This window comes from Eptatretus burgeri, chromosome 15, assembly GCF_056783735.1.
Source record: "Eptatretus burgeri isolate ZD-2024b chromosome 15, Ebu_testis_v1, whole genome shotgun sequence".
Classification (NCBI taxonomy): Eukaryota; Metazoa; Chordata; class Myxini; order Myxiniformes; family Myxinidae; genus Eptatretus; species Eptatretus burgeri.
In genome coordinates, this window is record NC_140975.1 from 10,225,748 (window position 1) to 10,239,220 (window position 13,473).

The 13,473-nt window shown below is 42.1% G+C and overlaps 1 protein-coding gene across 4 annotated transcripts in view; it reads left to right on the forward strand.

The window, feature by feature from the left end:
• Positions 1-13,473, forward strand: part of LOC147011477 (protein NDRG3-like) — a 161,324-nt gene that overhangs the window by 97,173 nt on the left and 50,678 nt on the right. For 3 of the 4 annotated variants that reach the window (XM_085856892.1, XM_085856891.1, XM_085856893.1), the window contains one exon: positions 3,387-3,431. In XM_085856892.1, the coding sequence (XP_085713018.1) occupies positions 3,387-3,431 (45 nt within the window). Of the gene's footprint in view, positions 1-3,386; positions 3,432-11,627; positions 11,780-13,473 lie in introns of those variants that run through there. The other variant, XM_085856894.1, reaches the window with a different exon arrangement.

Consider the following 13,473-nt stretch of genomic DNA (forward strand, 5'->3'; position numbering starts at 1 on the left):
TTTAGTGCATAATTGTTGTAATTGTATGTGTGCTTTCCGTGTGCCGCGGAATAAATGTGCCTCATGTTGAACTGTTTTTCCCGTTTTGCTTCGTCTTTTCTTTAATTGAATCTCCATCTTGCTTCACGTAAAGGGTTGGTAGTGGGCTTAATACGCCTGATAATTAATCGGAACCGTCGAGGCCGACGTTAACACCACTCGGTTATCCCGATAGTACGGAACGGGTCGCTTAAGTGGCCCGTGTCCGGAGTCGACCTGCGGCGAGGTGCGATCGCCCGGTCTACCCTCTGTGTGGGTACTTAGGTAGGTCGAATTTGGCGAACAACCCTATCCCACGCGCGGGGCCCGATTGGCACGATCGTGGTGAGGCCGAAAGGCCCACCCGTGACTAGTTCCCGGCGTTAGTCCGAGAGGGTCATGACAGAATTGTCCGTCCGGTGGGCGACGTGCCGCGATTCGAGTTACGTGGCCGCTCGCACGCCGGCGGGCGCGAATTCGCGACATATATATATATATATATATATATATATATATATATATATATATATATATATATATATATATATATATATATATATATATATATATATATATATATATATATATATATATATATATATATGCATATATGCACACACTGACTATACTGTAGGTATATAATGATGCTGATGATCCGTGGTGAGTTTGTGACCGATTGTGAGGCCTTGAAGTTCAGGAGTTTCAACATCTTTCAGTGGTTGAGTGGAAATGGACAAGTAGAAATTGATAAGCGGATCTGGATGGTGATTTTCCGATTAAACTGGATCGTAAATATTAAAAGGTAAGAATACTCAGGAGGCAGGTTTCAAGAACAAGAGATGAGTGTTAGCAATGGGAATCAATGCAACATATCTGGGAGATAGTCTTGTTGCTGGGAGAGAATTGAGTTGAGTGAACTTTCAAAGATTGACAAGGAGTTAGTTGTTATTTGAATGCATTTGTCTGAAAAAGGACTCCATTGAAAGGGCATGGAGTACAACATGGAGATGCCATGGATCTTTGAGAGAGCAAATTGTCTTGGAGTCTTTACCTGCAATACTGTGATTGCCAGAGCTTTTGGACTGTCCAGCATTCAGGAATGAGAAGAGGATGCAGGGGTGCCAACCCATAATGGAGAGAAATACCACATTGTATTCAATGATTTGTAGGCTGTGAAGGATCATTGGTGTGCTCGGCAATGACTCTGTTCAATGGAGGATCCAAGTTATTCGTAGTTTGTAGAAATAAGAGTATTTGATTTTTTTTTTTTGATTTTTTTTTAAATTAAGAAGAAAATATAAACTTATTCCCACTTTGCTCACTTCATCTCCCCTTGTTCGACTGTTTGTGTTTTCATTTTTGACATCATGCTCTATCATTTTTGGTCTTGTCTCTCAATTTTGAAGAATAACTGAAAAACATACTTACTGCTTATAATTCAAAACTCTTCACGGTACAGGAAAATGTGGGGACAGGAATACTGTACTGTAAAAGGTGGGGACTTGTAATACCTCCCCCCCCCCCCCACCTGGAGTCAACGCTACATGATGCACATTTACAGAGCGTATTTGCATTCTCCCCCCCCCCCCAAGACAACCAGCAAATATTAAAAAAAACACCCCTATACATTATTTGGCATCATCCTGATCCTCTGTCACAAATATAGATGTAATCTGCCCAGAACTGTCGGAAGAGTCGCGTAACAAACAAACACCGGTCACTGCATTATAATAAGGCTTATTCTTGGTGTTGAGTTGAAGAGCTGTTGTCCGGTTATCTTTGAGGGAGGATGGAAGGTGGTATTAGGGAGGAACACCAAATGTAAATCTGGGGGAGTGCCCCTGCTTAGTTTCAGAAACAAGTTCATGGCGTCCTGTTTTTTAACTGTTCTTTCCAAAAGTACTGACTCCGATTTGTATTACTGTCCTTGCAGTTGTTTTGCACGTTCACGTTTGAATTCTGCATCTTCGCAAAGGTCATCAAAAAAGGCGAAATGAACACTGATCAAGGTTGTGATTTGTGGGCAAGCATGTTGCTGGTTTAACAGCAACATGCTTGTTGGTTTAATATATATATATATTTTGAGCAACTCGGCCGAAACCTTGGCAGTGGCCTCTTGGTGAGTATGCTGGACTGGAATCCCAGAGGTTGTGGTTTGAAAAGCACCCGAAGGCAACACTGTCAAGGATTTGTGTTTTGACCTTTCTTAATCTAAGCTAGTTGGGGTGTTTCTATCAGATTGTCAGTTTTAAAATTAAACCGTCTGTCTCATTTTCAACTTTAAAAGAGATTATCTGCTTGCATCACTTGGTCTGGTCTTTATACAGTATTACTTGCAGGGGCTACTCTGCACTGTCTGCTGGGTGAGCTTTTCCCGGCGATTGTTTCAGGACGTGATTGTCATTGAAAACCTGTGGAGTTATTGGCGTCATGGTGGTTCCCTTTTGCCTGTGGGCTGGCGGCATCACTGCCTGACCTCACATCCCGATATACACTTTATAGTGGCTTTTGGTGGCTTCAAAACGGACATCAAGGCCAACATGTGGTCATTTAAAGCCTTGCTCAGATTACACACAAAATGCCTACACCTACACCAAATTGCCTTCACCCAAAATATCTACACCCAAAATTGGTGCCTTTTAGGTGCTCTGGTTCAGCCATGAAAGAAAAATGTACAAACACACACACACACACACACATACACTTGAAAATATGTAAATACATGAGGCCAGTCCATGCATTGTGGGCACTAAAATGCTACCCATGAAATGGCAGCTCCACCCAGTCAATCTTACTGAAGTGAAAATAAAACGACGTCCATGGTAATGTTGCTGTGTACCTCTTCGTTGTGGTTGCATTAAGCCTGGTGTTGGCTCAACGCTTGAGGTGGCTGGCTTAAGATATTCAAGTCTTGAGTTTGAGCCTGTCAATCTGTTGAAATAACACCAGGTGAGTTGACTCGGCCTTCCGTCGTCCTTCCGTGGTTGGCAAAATGAGTACCAGCCTACTGTAAAAGGGGGCACTGGATCAGCGACACAGCTATGCTCCCAGCAGTGATGCAGCCACAGGCTGCACACAAAATAATGTGTAGTATTATTGCTCAGGCGGTCGTGCCCTGTAGTTTGCTTGCAATGACCGATTTCCATGGCTTGAGTGATGACTTCCTTGTATCTGGTTCATTAGAGCCGTTTATCCCCTTGTGATCACATGGCGATCTTCCTGCGGTTTTGCTCGGACTATTTTGATAAGGGGACATGTGTTCTGGGAGTCTGGACCATGCTCTGTGTTTCTTCTGATTGAACGATAAATTGTTGTTTTTGGCTCTCGTGTAATGTTTGCCCCTTTTTTCTTTCTTTTTTTCTCATCAGGATCAAGGAAGTCCAGGACAACCTTTTCAAGACATTGGTTGTCAGGTCAGTCTCTTTGTCTTTCCAGCATTATTTCGCACACTTTCTCTTGTAAATACTTTTCAAGTTTGATATCTTGTGATTAAAATGCTTTCACGTCCATCAAACGTGAATCTGACCCACCTCTTAAAGAGAAATGCCCCTCTATGTGGAATGTTGTGATGTCATTGTAATACATTGAGAAATTGGCTCCGAAGTATAAATAATTGATTAATAAAAAAAAATAAAAAAATAAATAAATTTTCACTGCTGCAACTGTACTTGTTCCAACCCTCTCACACGTTTACATAATCACAATGACATCCACACAAAGGAAGGTTTATTTACTTCCCGCACTCTCCCCCCTTCCTATAACTGCAAGCACATTGGGGATGTGTGGATCTGCTTTGGCCCATATGTAGTTGTTTGCCATTTTTGCTTCCTTGCTCCATCCTTGTGTGCCCTTTCATTGTTACATCATGGAGGCCCTTTGTACCACGTCATGCTCTTCCGCCAGACATGTGTTGTAAATGTCAGCACTTGAAGGGGTTATGCGACACGTTGCCATTACGGAAAAAAAATTGTGCAAATTCGATGTTTCCTTTTTGGTTCAAGTGCTGTGTGTGAGTACACATGCTTGCTGGCCACCTCGGGATTGGCTTGGATTGCAAGATTTGTCATCATCGGGGGGGATAAGCTGAACAAAATCTGTTATCGGAGGACCAATACTCGGCGTGCTCACTTACCACCCTTTGTTCCGTGGCTGTTGCCTTTGGTTGTGGATATGCACAAGTTCCCAAGGGAAACGATTGAGCTGGAAGGAGGGAACATTTTGGATGAAATAACCGTTTTTGATGTAAGCAAGTGGTCCTTTGGCTGTTTGGTGTGATTTTTTTTTGTTGTTGTTGCTTTGTTTTGGTTTTTTTTACTTACGTAATCTAAAGATTTCGTAAGTATATTGATAACTTCCGTCGTGTGTGTGTGTGTGTGTGTGTGTGTGTGTGTGTGTGTGTGTGTGTGTGTGTGTGTGTGTGTGTGTGTGTGTGTGTGTGTGTGTGTGTGTGTGTGTGTGTGTGTGTGTGTGTGTGTGTGTGTGTGTGTGTGTGTGTGTGTTTGCTTGTTTGTAGGTACGATAACTCGAGAACGGAAGAAGCTACCAATGTCAAATTACACCACGTGATTCAGGAGGGTGGTGGCTGGCGCTGATTAGATTTTGGTCAAAATCGGTCAAAGGTCAAGGTCACAGTGAGGTCAAACATTCGATTTTTGATGGTTTGATACAGAATCATCGTAGAAACTTCTGGTTTGCGTCGCTACCTTCTCGAGAGACAGCTTTTATTAGACAAGGTCAGAGGTCAAATTTACGATTTTGTAAGTGCTAGTCTATGACTGCTTGTTTTGTTGTTTGGCTTATTACAGCTGCTGCCATGTTTTGCTTCAAAAGCCCATTGGGTTTCCACATGTGGTTTGGCTCTGCACTGATGTGAATGGTCTGTTATTGACTTGTTTTGTTACCATCAAGATCTTGGATGTTGATTTAAAAAAAAAAAAAAAATTGTTCGTAACCAAGGTACAATGTTATCCAAATCCAACGAAAGCATCCCAAGTAGATAGCCGTCTCCTCTTACCTTTTTATGTCCGTGGCTTGTCATTTGGTTTGATGCGATTCTATTTACCACCTGGCTTGAATCCAGTTGATAAGCCTTTCTTTTAAAGATGCAAAATATGAAAAGTTATTTGGACAGGCCGTTGGTGGCTTATTCTTTAATTCGACATCTGCACCTTTATATTTCATCTTCATACCTGCTCTGACTTGCGCGCACACTTTTATGCCTCATGTTCCAAGCATAGCTCTTGCTTCTCAAGGTTGAATCACCTGGCTGCACATGGCCTTGAGCCTCAAGTTTGCCTGAGGCATAGCCTTACCTGCCATCCCCATCTGCCATACTACGGTCTTTTTTACGATTATCAACCTGCAAGGCAATCTTGAATGCAGTCTTCCTCGTAAACATAAACGACCTCTCCGGTCGCTCTGGAAAATGCACTCCTATTTGAAAACTAATCGACATTGTGTCGTATGCCACCCACACTCCTCAATCCCCACCCCAGTGACAGGCGGATAGAAAATGCACGTCACTGATCTGTGAATGATTGGATGCTGCTTTGATTTAAATGGAAAATGTCGTTCAATCCTCGGAAGTTCCGTTCTCACCTGTTTTTTCTGGAAGGATCATCATTGAACCCAAATGTCGATTTCCATTGTCATCCACTGTAATAGGTTCAGTCTCGGCCGACCACATAACAAAATCAGCCAGAGATTAGGTATCCTCCATCGTTTCAAGTCTTTCCTGGAAATCAGAACTACTCGGTCTACAAGGCTTTCTGTACCTCAATGGAGTACTGCTCTCTTCCCCCTCCCCCCTACAAGCTCACACTCCAGCATCAGATTGTTCTCTTCTGGATTATATGGGCTCTAAATCTCAACATTATTTAAATCTCTCATGAAGAGGCAAAGCATAAGGTTTTGTTTTGTTTGCATCCCAGGAAAGTTGTGGTCTCCGTTTTGTTTTTCGTTTTTACCCCTTGTCCTCTGGTTTATCTCCCTCCGCACTCTCTCAACCCTCTGACATTTCCCAGCAATTCATGATGCATGCGTTTTCAGTAACGTCTTCCTGGTTAAGCTTTCAAAATACAGGCGGACTGTACTGTACATATCAACTCGTTTGCTCTTCATTTCTCCCATCTATGAAACCACTTTCCCAAGGCTGTTGCTATCCCACTCCTCTCAAGAAATCATCCCACCATCTTGTATATCACCCCCCACCCCTCCCTACCCACAATGCTTTTTATTTATCTGCTTTATCTCTATTGACCATGTCTATCCGAACCTCTTAATTATTTTTTCCTGTTCGTTCATTCACTTGTTTATTGCGTCCACCTGTTGTTCCACTGTCAGGTCATCCCTCCATCTGCTTGCTCTTCCACGAACCTCCATTTTGTAAAGGAAAGTAAAGAAACCTTTGTAGTTGGTCGACTGTAATTATCCTGCATTGTGAATAAACCATCCCCTTGGGGGAAGCACCTGTTTAAGAAGTCTCCCCATGAATTTCTGTACTGCATAATAGTCAAAGACCCAGATAAAATCCCTTTCTTGCGATCTCTGACATTCCATTTTCCACAACTCCTTTTCATCCACCTTATTTGTCATTCCAACATCTGGTCCCATCTCTTCTCCTTTCTACATTTGAATCCTTTTGAGGTTGTATTGCTGCCACGTTCTCATGCTGCCACGAGCTTGCAATGGTTTGCTTTGAGCTGTGTGTGGACTGGTCTCCCAGTAAATTGATCGGTTCCACCCAATGAACCACTTTGTAAAAGTCGACAATTATTTTAGTTTTGACTTCAATTTTCACAAATCATTTCTTCCGAAGAACATGTCTGAGTCATGTGATCCGATTGCAACGATTCATATCAAATAGCAAACTTTGATCCAGGTCTCCAAATGATCGTTAAAGGATTAGGAAGTGTGTTGGCTACCAACTCGCATCTCCAAAAATGAACGAAATGAGTTTAAACGCCACATTGCTCCAGATGAACGGGATGATTAATCATGTGCCGTCTTCCCAAAGCTTCATATTTCTGTTATGTTCACCATGATTGAAGTGTGCTGAGCAAGCTGACCACTCCATGAGCTTTAGTCCCTCTTCCAACAGGAAGCTGCCATCCATTCGCGGTGTGCTGTGGCTGTCATTATCCACGAGAAGGATGGACGATCTAACCAATTGCAACTGCAGGTGGTGGTGGTGGTGATGGTGGTAATGGTGGTGGTAGTGTGGTGTGGCTGTAATTGTGCATCGTCATGAAAACTGTACAACTCCTGAAGGTGTTTGGGCAGCATCGTCGATCCTTGATCGGTTTGCTCTTTAGTTGGTGTCCTAATGTGGGTGGTGCATCTTCACTTTTGTCTACCATTGTCATTCCTTTCCTCTATCAGAAATGTATGTACTTCTCCTCTTCCTTGGCATTTGTTCTGCCTTGATGGTGGAATATGCTGCATTTCAATAGTCTCACCTGAAACTGTTGAACACGAAGTATGTTTGGGTTCTGCCATGTCGTGTTGCATTGCCGGTAATGCTGTAAACCGTTATTGCTGTCTCGTGACCGTGCTGACCTTGCCAGCCAAGCATGGGCGCCTTGTTCAAAAGCGCTTTTCGCACCGTTGCTAAGTTTCCCGAAGCAGAAGGATAGCCAAGTCTCGAGGTATGCCATCACGACGGGGCCTTCCTCATTGCTGGATTCTATTTATTTATTTATTTATTTATTTTAAAACTGTTGTCGGGTAAATTGTAAATTACTATTGTTAGCCTTTGGTGTTTACATGTCAAATAAACTGAAAATTCCTATTGAGATGTTCATAGCTGAAACTGCAATGCTTGTTTAATAAAAATTAAAAAAATCTATTTAAGCCGAAAAACTTTTAATTATCACAATCCTGTTTCACAAAGTGCATTTGAGCATGAAATCACAGCAATGGATGCTATTTACTGTGCTTGTTGATGAAAGTGTCATTGGTACCAATCTTTTGCTATTAGTAATGAGTAGCAAGTCTGATTTCTCAAATGATAATTAATTATTGAATATTTTACTTTTAACATTTCTTGCAATCTAATATTATAGTGTTCTCCTTTTCTTCCTCTGACTCTTGTATATTTTGTTTATTAATCCCCACTCCCCCAGTCTGTCTCTGTCTCTCTGTGAGTCTGCATATATAGCCTAGCTGTCTGTATTCCATCAACTTTAAAAAGGGTGAGGTCACTGGATTAGCATAACAGTAAAAATACGAATTAAACTTGTATTTCTTGTTACATTTCGTTACCTAACTAGTTTCAGTGAACAATCGTTCTTTGGGGAAGGGTCAGGATATGGGAGGTTGGGGAAAAGTCGAAGCTGTCTTTTTTACCCATTGTCTCCTTCATGTCTGATTATTCTCTCATGTTGATCGGTTACTCCGTGTAAATTGTAGTAAACCTTCCATGTTGATTCCCATTTAGTATATCAAGTGGAACCAAGAGATCCTCATCCTCATCCTCCTCCTTCCAAGCGTTTCCAAACCTCGGACTTTCAGCATTTCAGAAATGTTACTTTTTCTCTTTATAATCGTTCATACAGACAAGCGGCTTTCCTCTGGATATCTCCCTTGTGGTACAGATCGAATGCGGGGTTATGCCCACCAAAATTGTTCTAACTAGCGTGTACGCTTGCTCTTTCACTTTCCTTGTGTTTGACCCAATATTCTGTTTTCAGGAAGTGTCATACCTTGGATCACTTTGGATGCTACTCTTGTGAATTGTGTATTCCATATTAGTTTGTGTATTTCAACCTCCAAGTACATCTTTGAGGATACTTCCTGCAGGAGACTGCCACAAAAAGGTACAATTCCTATCAGGCGGTTGGGTCTTTTTGGTGATCTTCATGATTACACGTTTGGCTTGGTTGTAGGACATTGACCACCTGTCATGCTATTCCTCCAACCTTCTCAGGTCTTCTTGAAGTACTGTACCTCAGTCTTTCTTTGAAGAACCAGCCTCACTGTGCTATGCAGTTTGTCTGGCAGGTCGTTTATGTAGACAAACTAATAGTCCAGTTGGTTCCCTTGGGAACTCCTGAGCAGACTGGTATCGACTGAACGGAGCCATTACACCGGACTGATTGTGTTTAGGTGAGAAAGTGTCTTCCGCATGTGATAATTGACCCTCAAGTGCAGTGTGCTTGTAGTTTGGTGAGAGGTCTCCCATGCGGCACCTCATCAAAGACTTTTGTAAAATCAAGGAAGGCCATCTGGACTGTTTCCCCTTTCTTTATATTGCTGGTGGTGTTTGGCATTGCCAATGCCAATTGACTTCTTGTGAAACTTTTGCCCCGAAAGTCATGTTTGTTTCTTTATTTTTTTAATCCACCAACCTCCACATCTCAATCTGTCACTCTGACAGATTTTTTTTTTCTTTCTCCTGCCCCATTTTTGTTCACGAATCAGTAAGTGACCACTATATTCGTTATTGGTGTGTGTCTGTCCCGAGCATAGCTCCGTGGGTTTAGATCCGATCCTAATAAAATTTTGGTGGGAGGTTTGTATCATGATCTCGTTGTGTTTTCCTGAGAATGGGCTTGGTGTGCCCATTATGGGCGGAGCCACGCCCAAAAAAATGTGTTTTTTGGGGGTAGCCGATTTCAATTTACATCTTCTCTGAGGGGGTTTGTCGAATCTGGCAGGGGTTTCGGTATTTGGTTAGCCCAATGGCACCTGCATAGCCCCACGGAGCTCGATTTTTCATTTTCGTCCCAAGGTCAAGGTCACAAGGTCACGAACTTAGAAAATTGCGAATTTTGACATAATCATACGACCGCCCAAACTTTGAGAGCTCGGATGACAATATTTTTTATGCATAATCTTGAGGTCATTCCCCACCTAAAGTCTTGAAACCATTTTGCTCTATCTCGAACACCTTGCCCGTGGCGCCCCCTTCAAGTTTGTTTTTCCGCTGATTTCATCAAATTATGGATAATCCGAGGAGTGTGAAATGCCATATAGCCTATATGACGTTGTATTGTTCCTGGAATGTTCCAGAGGAAGTTTTGCACCAAAGGTCATAATCCTTGACCTTTGACCTTTAAAGTTCACAAAGGTCAAATTTTCAAAGTCGTGGGGATCAAACCGGGTTTTCGACCTTCGACGAACGAACTCCAATAAGCTATATCTCGTATCCTGTTTCCTTATTTTAATGTCCACAACATTGTTTTGTGACCTTTAAAGATTATGCAAAGGTCAAATTTTGAAAGTTGTTGAATGAAACCGGGTTTTCGACATTTTGCAGCTAATAACCTGTCACTCGTACCACATCATGTTGATCATTTTTATAACTTGGTCAAAAATTATCACATTGTCTCATCCTTGACTTCTGAAACGATCTACATCGTCAAATACCGCTCGTGAACCATTGCCGTCTCCAGACTTGTCAGATTTTATGATCAATTTTCATTCACTTGGTTAAACAAAGTGGTGTTAGTAAAGTTATGTCGATCAGTTTTTTTTCTTGTGTGCCCATGAAATGCAGCCAAACTGAGATTTGCTGCTTATTGTCGCATTTTTGTCCAAATTATGTTAAATAAAAATTAAATGGTTGTTATGAAACATTCGTATATTTACCTCCGCCATTGAAGGTGAAGGAGGTTGTTTAAACGTGTGTGTGTGTGTGTGTGTGTGTGTGTGTGTGTGTGTGTGTGTGTGTGTGTGTGTGTGTGTGTGTGTGTGTGTGTGTGTGTGTGTGTGTGTGTGTGTGTGTGTGTGTGTGTGTGTGTGTGTGTGTGTGTGTGTAGGATATCTCAAAAAGTTGTGGACGGATCTGGATTAAATTTTGTGGACAGGCTCAGTGTGTGACAAGGACAAACTGATTAGATTTTGTTGAGGATCCCGATCTGGATCCGACTACTAGAATTTTTTAATTTATTCTTCACCATTGAGAGATAGGGCTGAAATGAAATATAGCACGATATCTCAAAACGTTGTGGACGGATTCGGACGAAACTTTGTGGCCAGGTTGGACAGGCGAGGACAAATTGATTGGATTTTGGTGAAGATCCGAATCCAGATCGGTGTTCGAGAATTATTTAATTCTTAAAGTGATTCTTGGCCAAAAACTATGCAGTACTGTACAGCATGACATTTCAAAAATGTATTGGGCCCGATATGTTCTCGTGTATCAGGCATGAGGTGGTGGAGGTATGCAGTCCACCGAGTGCCCGTCTAGTTTTTATTGCAAATGGTTTCAACATTTTCTGTTTCCCCTTTCAATACATAAAAAAATAATTTCTCTGCCATCAGAAATCCAATGTTGCAAACAAACACTTCGAGTTATTCGACGTGAATATGGCAAATCCATTTGGACTTGAGTTTGTGCAGGGATTTCTTCTGGACAGGCATTGCGATCATTTGATAGTTTAATATGGGGTGTTGATCTAAGAATTGGTGTTGGGGAGATGTATCGAGCAGTGCTTTGCTTATGGAAGGCTGTTTGGCTCTCTATCTTCTCTGCATGTCAAATCGTGCCTTCTGTCACTCTCTCCCACCTTCTCGCAAACACACCCAGCTGGCTCATCTTGTTCCATCCACATTTTACCTTTTTGTACATGCATAGGAGCTTGGCGTAAACATTATCGCTGCTCCCCCTCCCCCTCTTCACGAGACTTGTAAGCTCATACGTCACAGGCTTGCGCCGCGCTGCAATGCGCAGTGCAGCAGCATGTGCCAGTGAAGGCTCATTGTCCCACAGTGCACGCCGGCCGTCCAAGCTCGCACCATGCCTGAACGTTTGCTCGGGGTAAGGTCTTTCATTACCGCGACGACTTGCAGCCGATGCCAATTGGGGAAACTTTCATCCGTCTCTTTTGATTTGATATGGGGGTTGTGTAGATTTTATTGTGGGGAGGATGCGGTTGAGTAAATGCCAACCATGTCTCATGATTTAGGTGAATGTTATTATCGATGCCATTGTCTTTAATTGTTGCTGATTAAAAAGCAGTTTGGATATCTTGTCTTTTCTGGGTATGGATCTGTACTGTTGTTCTTTCTGGGTACGGATCCCTGTTGGTCTTTCACCGAGTGTCGGAAAACGTTTGCTGCTTTACTTTGCTGCTGTGCGTTCCTTTACAATGGTATTACTTGTTTTGTTTATGCTAAGGATTGCTTGGCATCCTCCTCAAGTGTGTTCCACTGAACTTGTGAAAATGCAATCGTTACCTCGGTCACCAAAGGTGGACGGAGATTACGTTTACACCTCTGTCTGTCTTTGTCTATATTGAGCAGGATACCTCAAAAAGTTATGGATGAAATTTGGACAGGTTGGGTGTGACCAGGACAAATTGATTCAGTTTTGGTGAAGACCGGGATCGATGAATTTTTTATTTTATTTTTTGTTACATGATTCTTCATCATTGAGAGATGGAGCCAAAAATAAAATCCTGTATTGCACGATACCTCATAAAGTTATGGACAAATTCGGACCAAACATTGTGGACAGGTTTGGTGTGTGACGAGGAAGAATTGATTCAATTTTTGTGAAGATCTGGATCTGGATACTGGAATTGTTTAAAAAAGACATTTTTTTTTTTTTAAAGTGATTCTTCACCATCGGAAGATGGGGGCAAAAACAACAGGGCCTTCAGAAAGTATTCACACCCCTTGACCTTTTCACATTTTGTTGTTCCAGCCTGAAATTTAAAATGGATTAAATTGAGATTTTCTTTTAAAAAAAATTTTCACAAGTTGATTAAAAATGAAAAGCTGAAATGTTGAGTCTTCGTATTCAACACCTTTGATAAGACACTCCAATTTGAGCTCAGGTGGAACATTTTCCTTTGATCATCCTTCAGATGTCGTCACAACCTGATTGGAATCCACCTGTGGCCAATTACATTGATTGGACATGATTTATAAAGAAACGCGCCTTTCTACATTAGGTCCCACAGTTGACAGTGCATGTCAGAACAGAAGCTCTACCATTAAGTCCAAGGGATTGTCCGTATAACTCCGAGGTAAAATTGTGAGGAGGCATGGATCTGGTGAAGGGTATAAAACAATTTCTCGAGTGTTGTAAGTTCCCAGTTGCACAGTGAGCTCCATCATTAGGAAATTCAAGGAATATGGAACTACCCAGACTGTTTCTAGAGCTGGCTGTCTGACCAAACCGAGTAACCGGGCAAGAAGGACCTTGGTCACGGAGGTGACCAAGAACCCAATGACCACTCTGACTGAACGACAGAGGTCCTTGGCTAAGATGGGAGAACCTGCCAGAAGGACAACAGTCTCTGTAGCATTTCACAAATCTGGCTTTATGGGAGAGTGGTCAGACAGAAGCCACTCCTGAGAAAAAGGCACAGGATGGCATGCATGGAGTTTGCATCAAGGCATGTGAAAGACTCAGAACATGAGGCAAAAGATTCTCTGGTCTGATAAAACAAAAATTGAAAATTGAATTATTTGGCCTGAATGTGCTACGTCTGGCAGAATAACCCA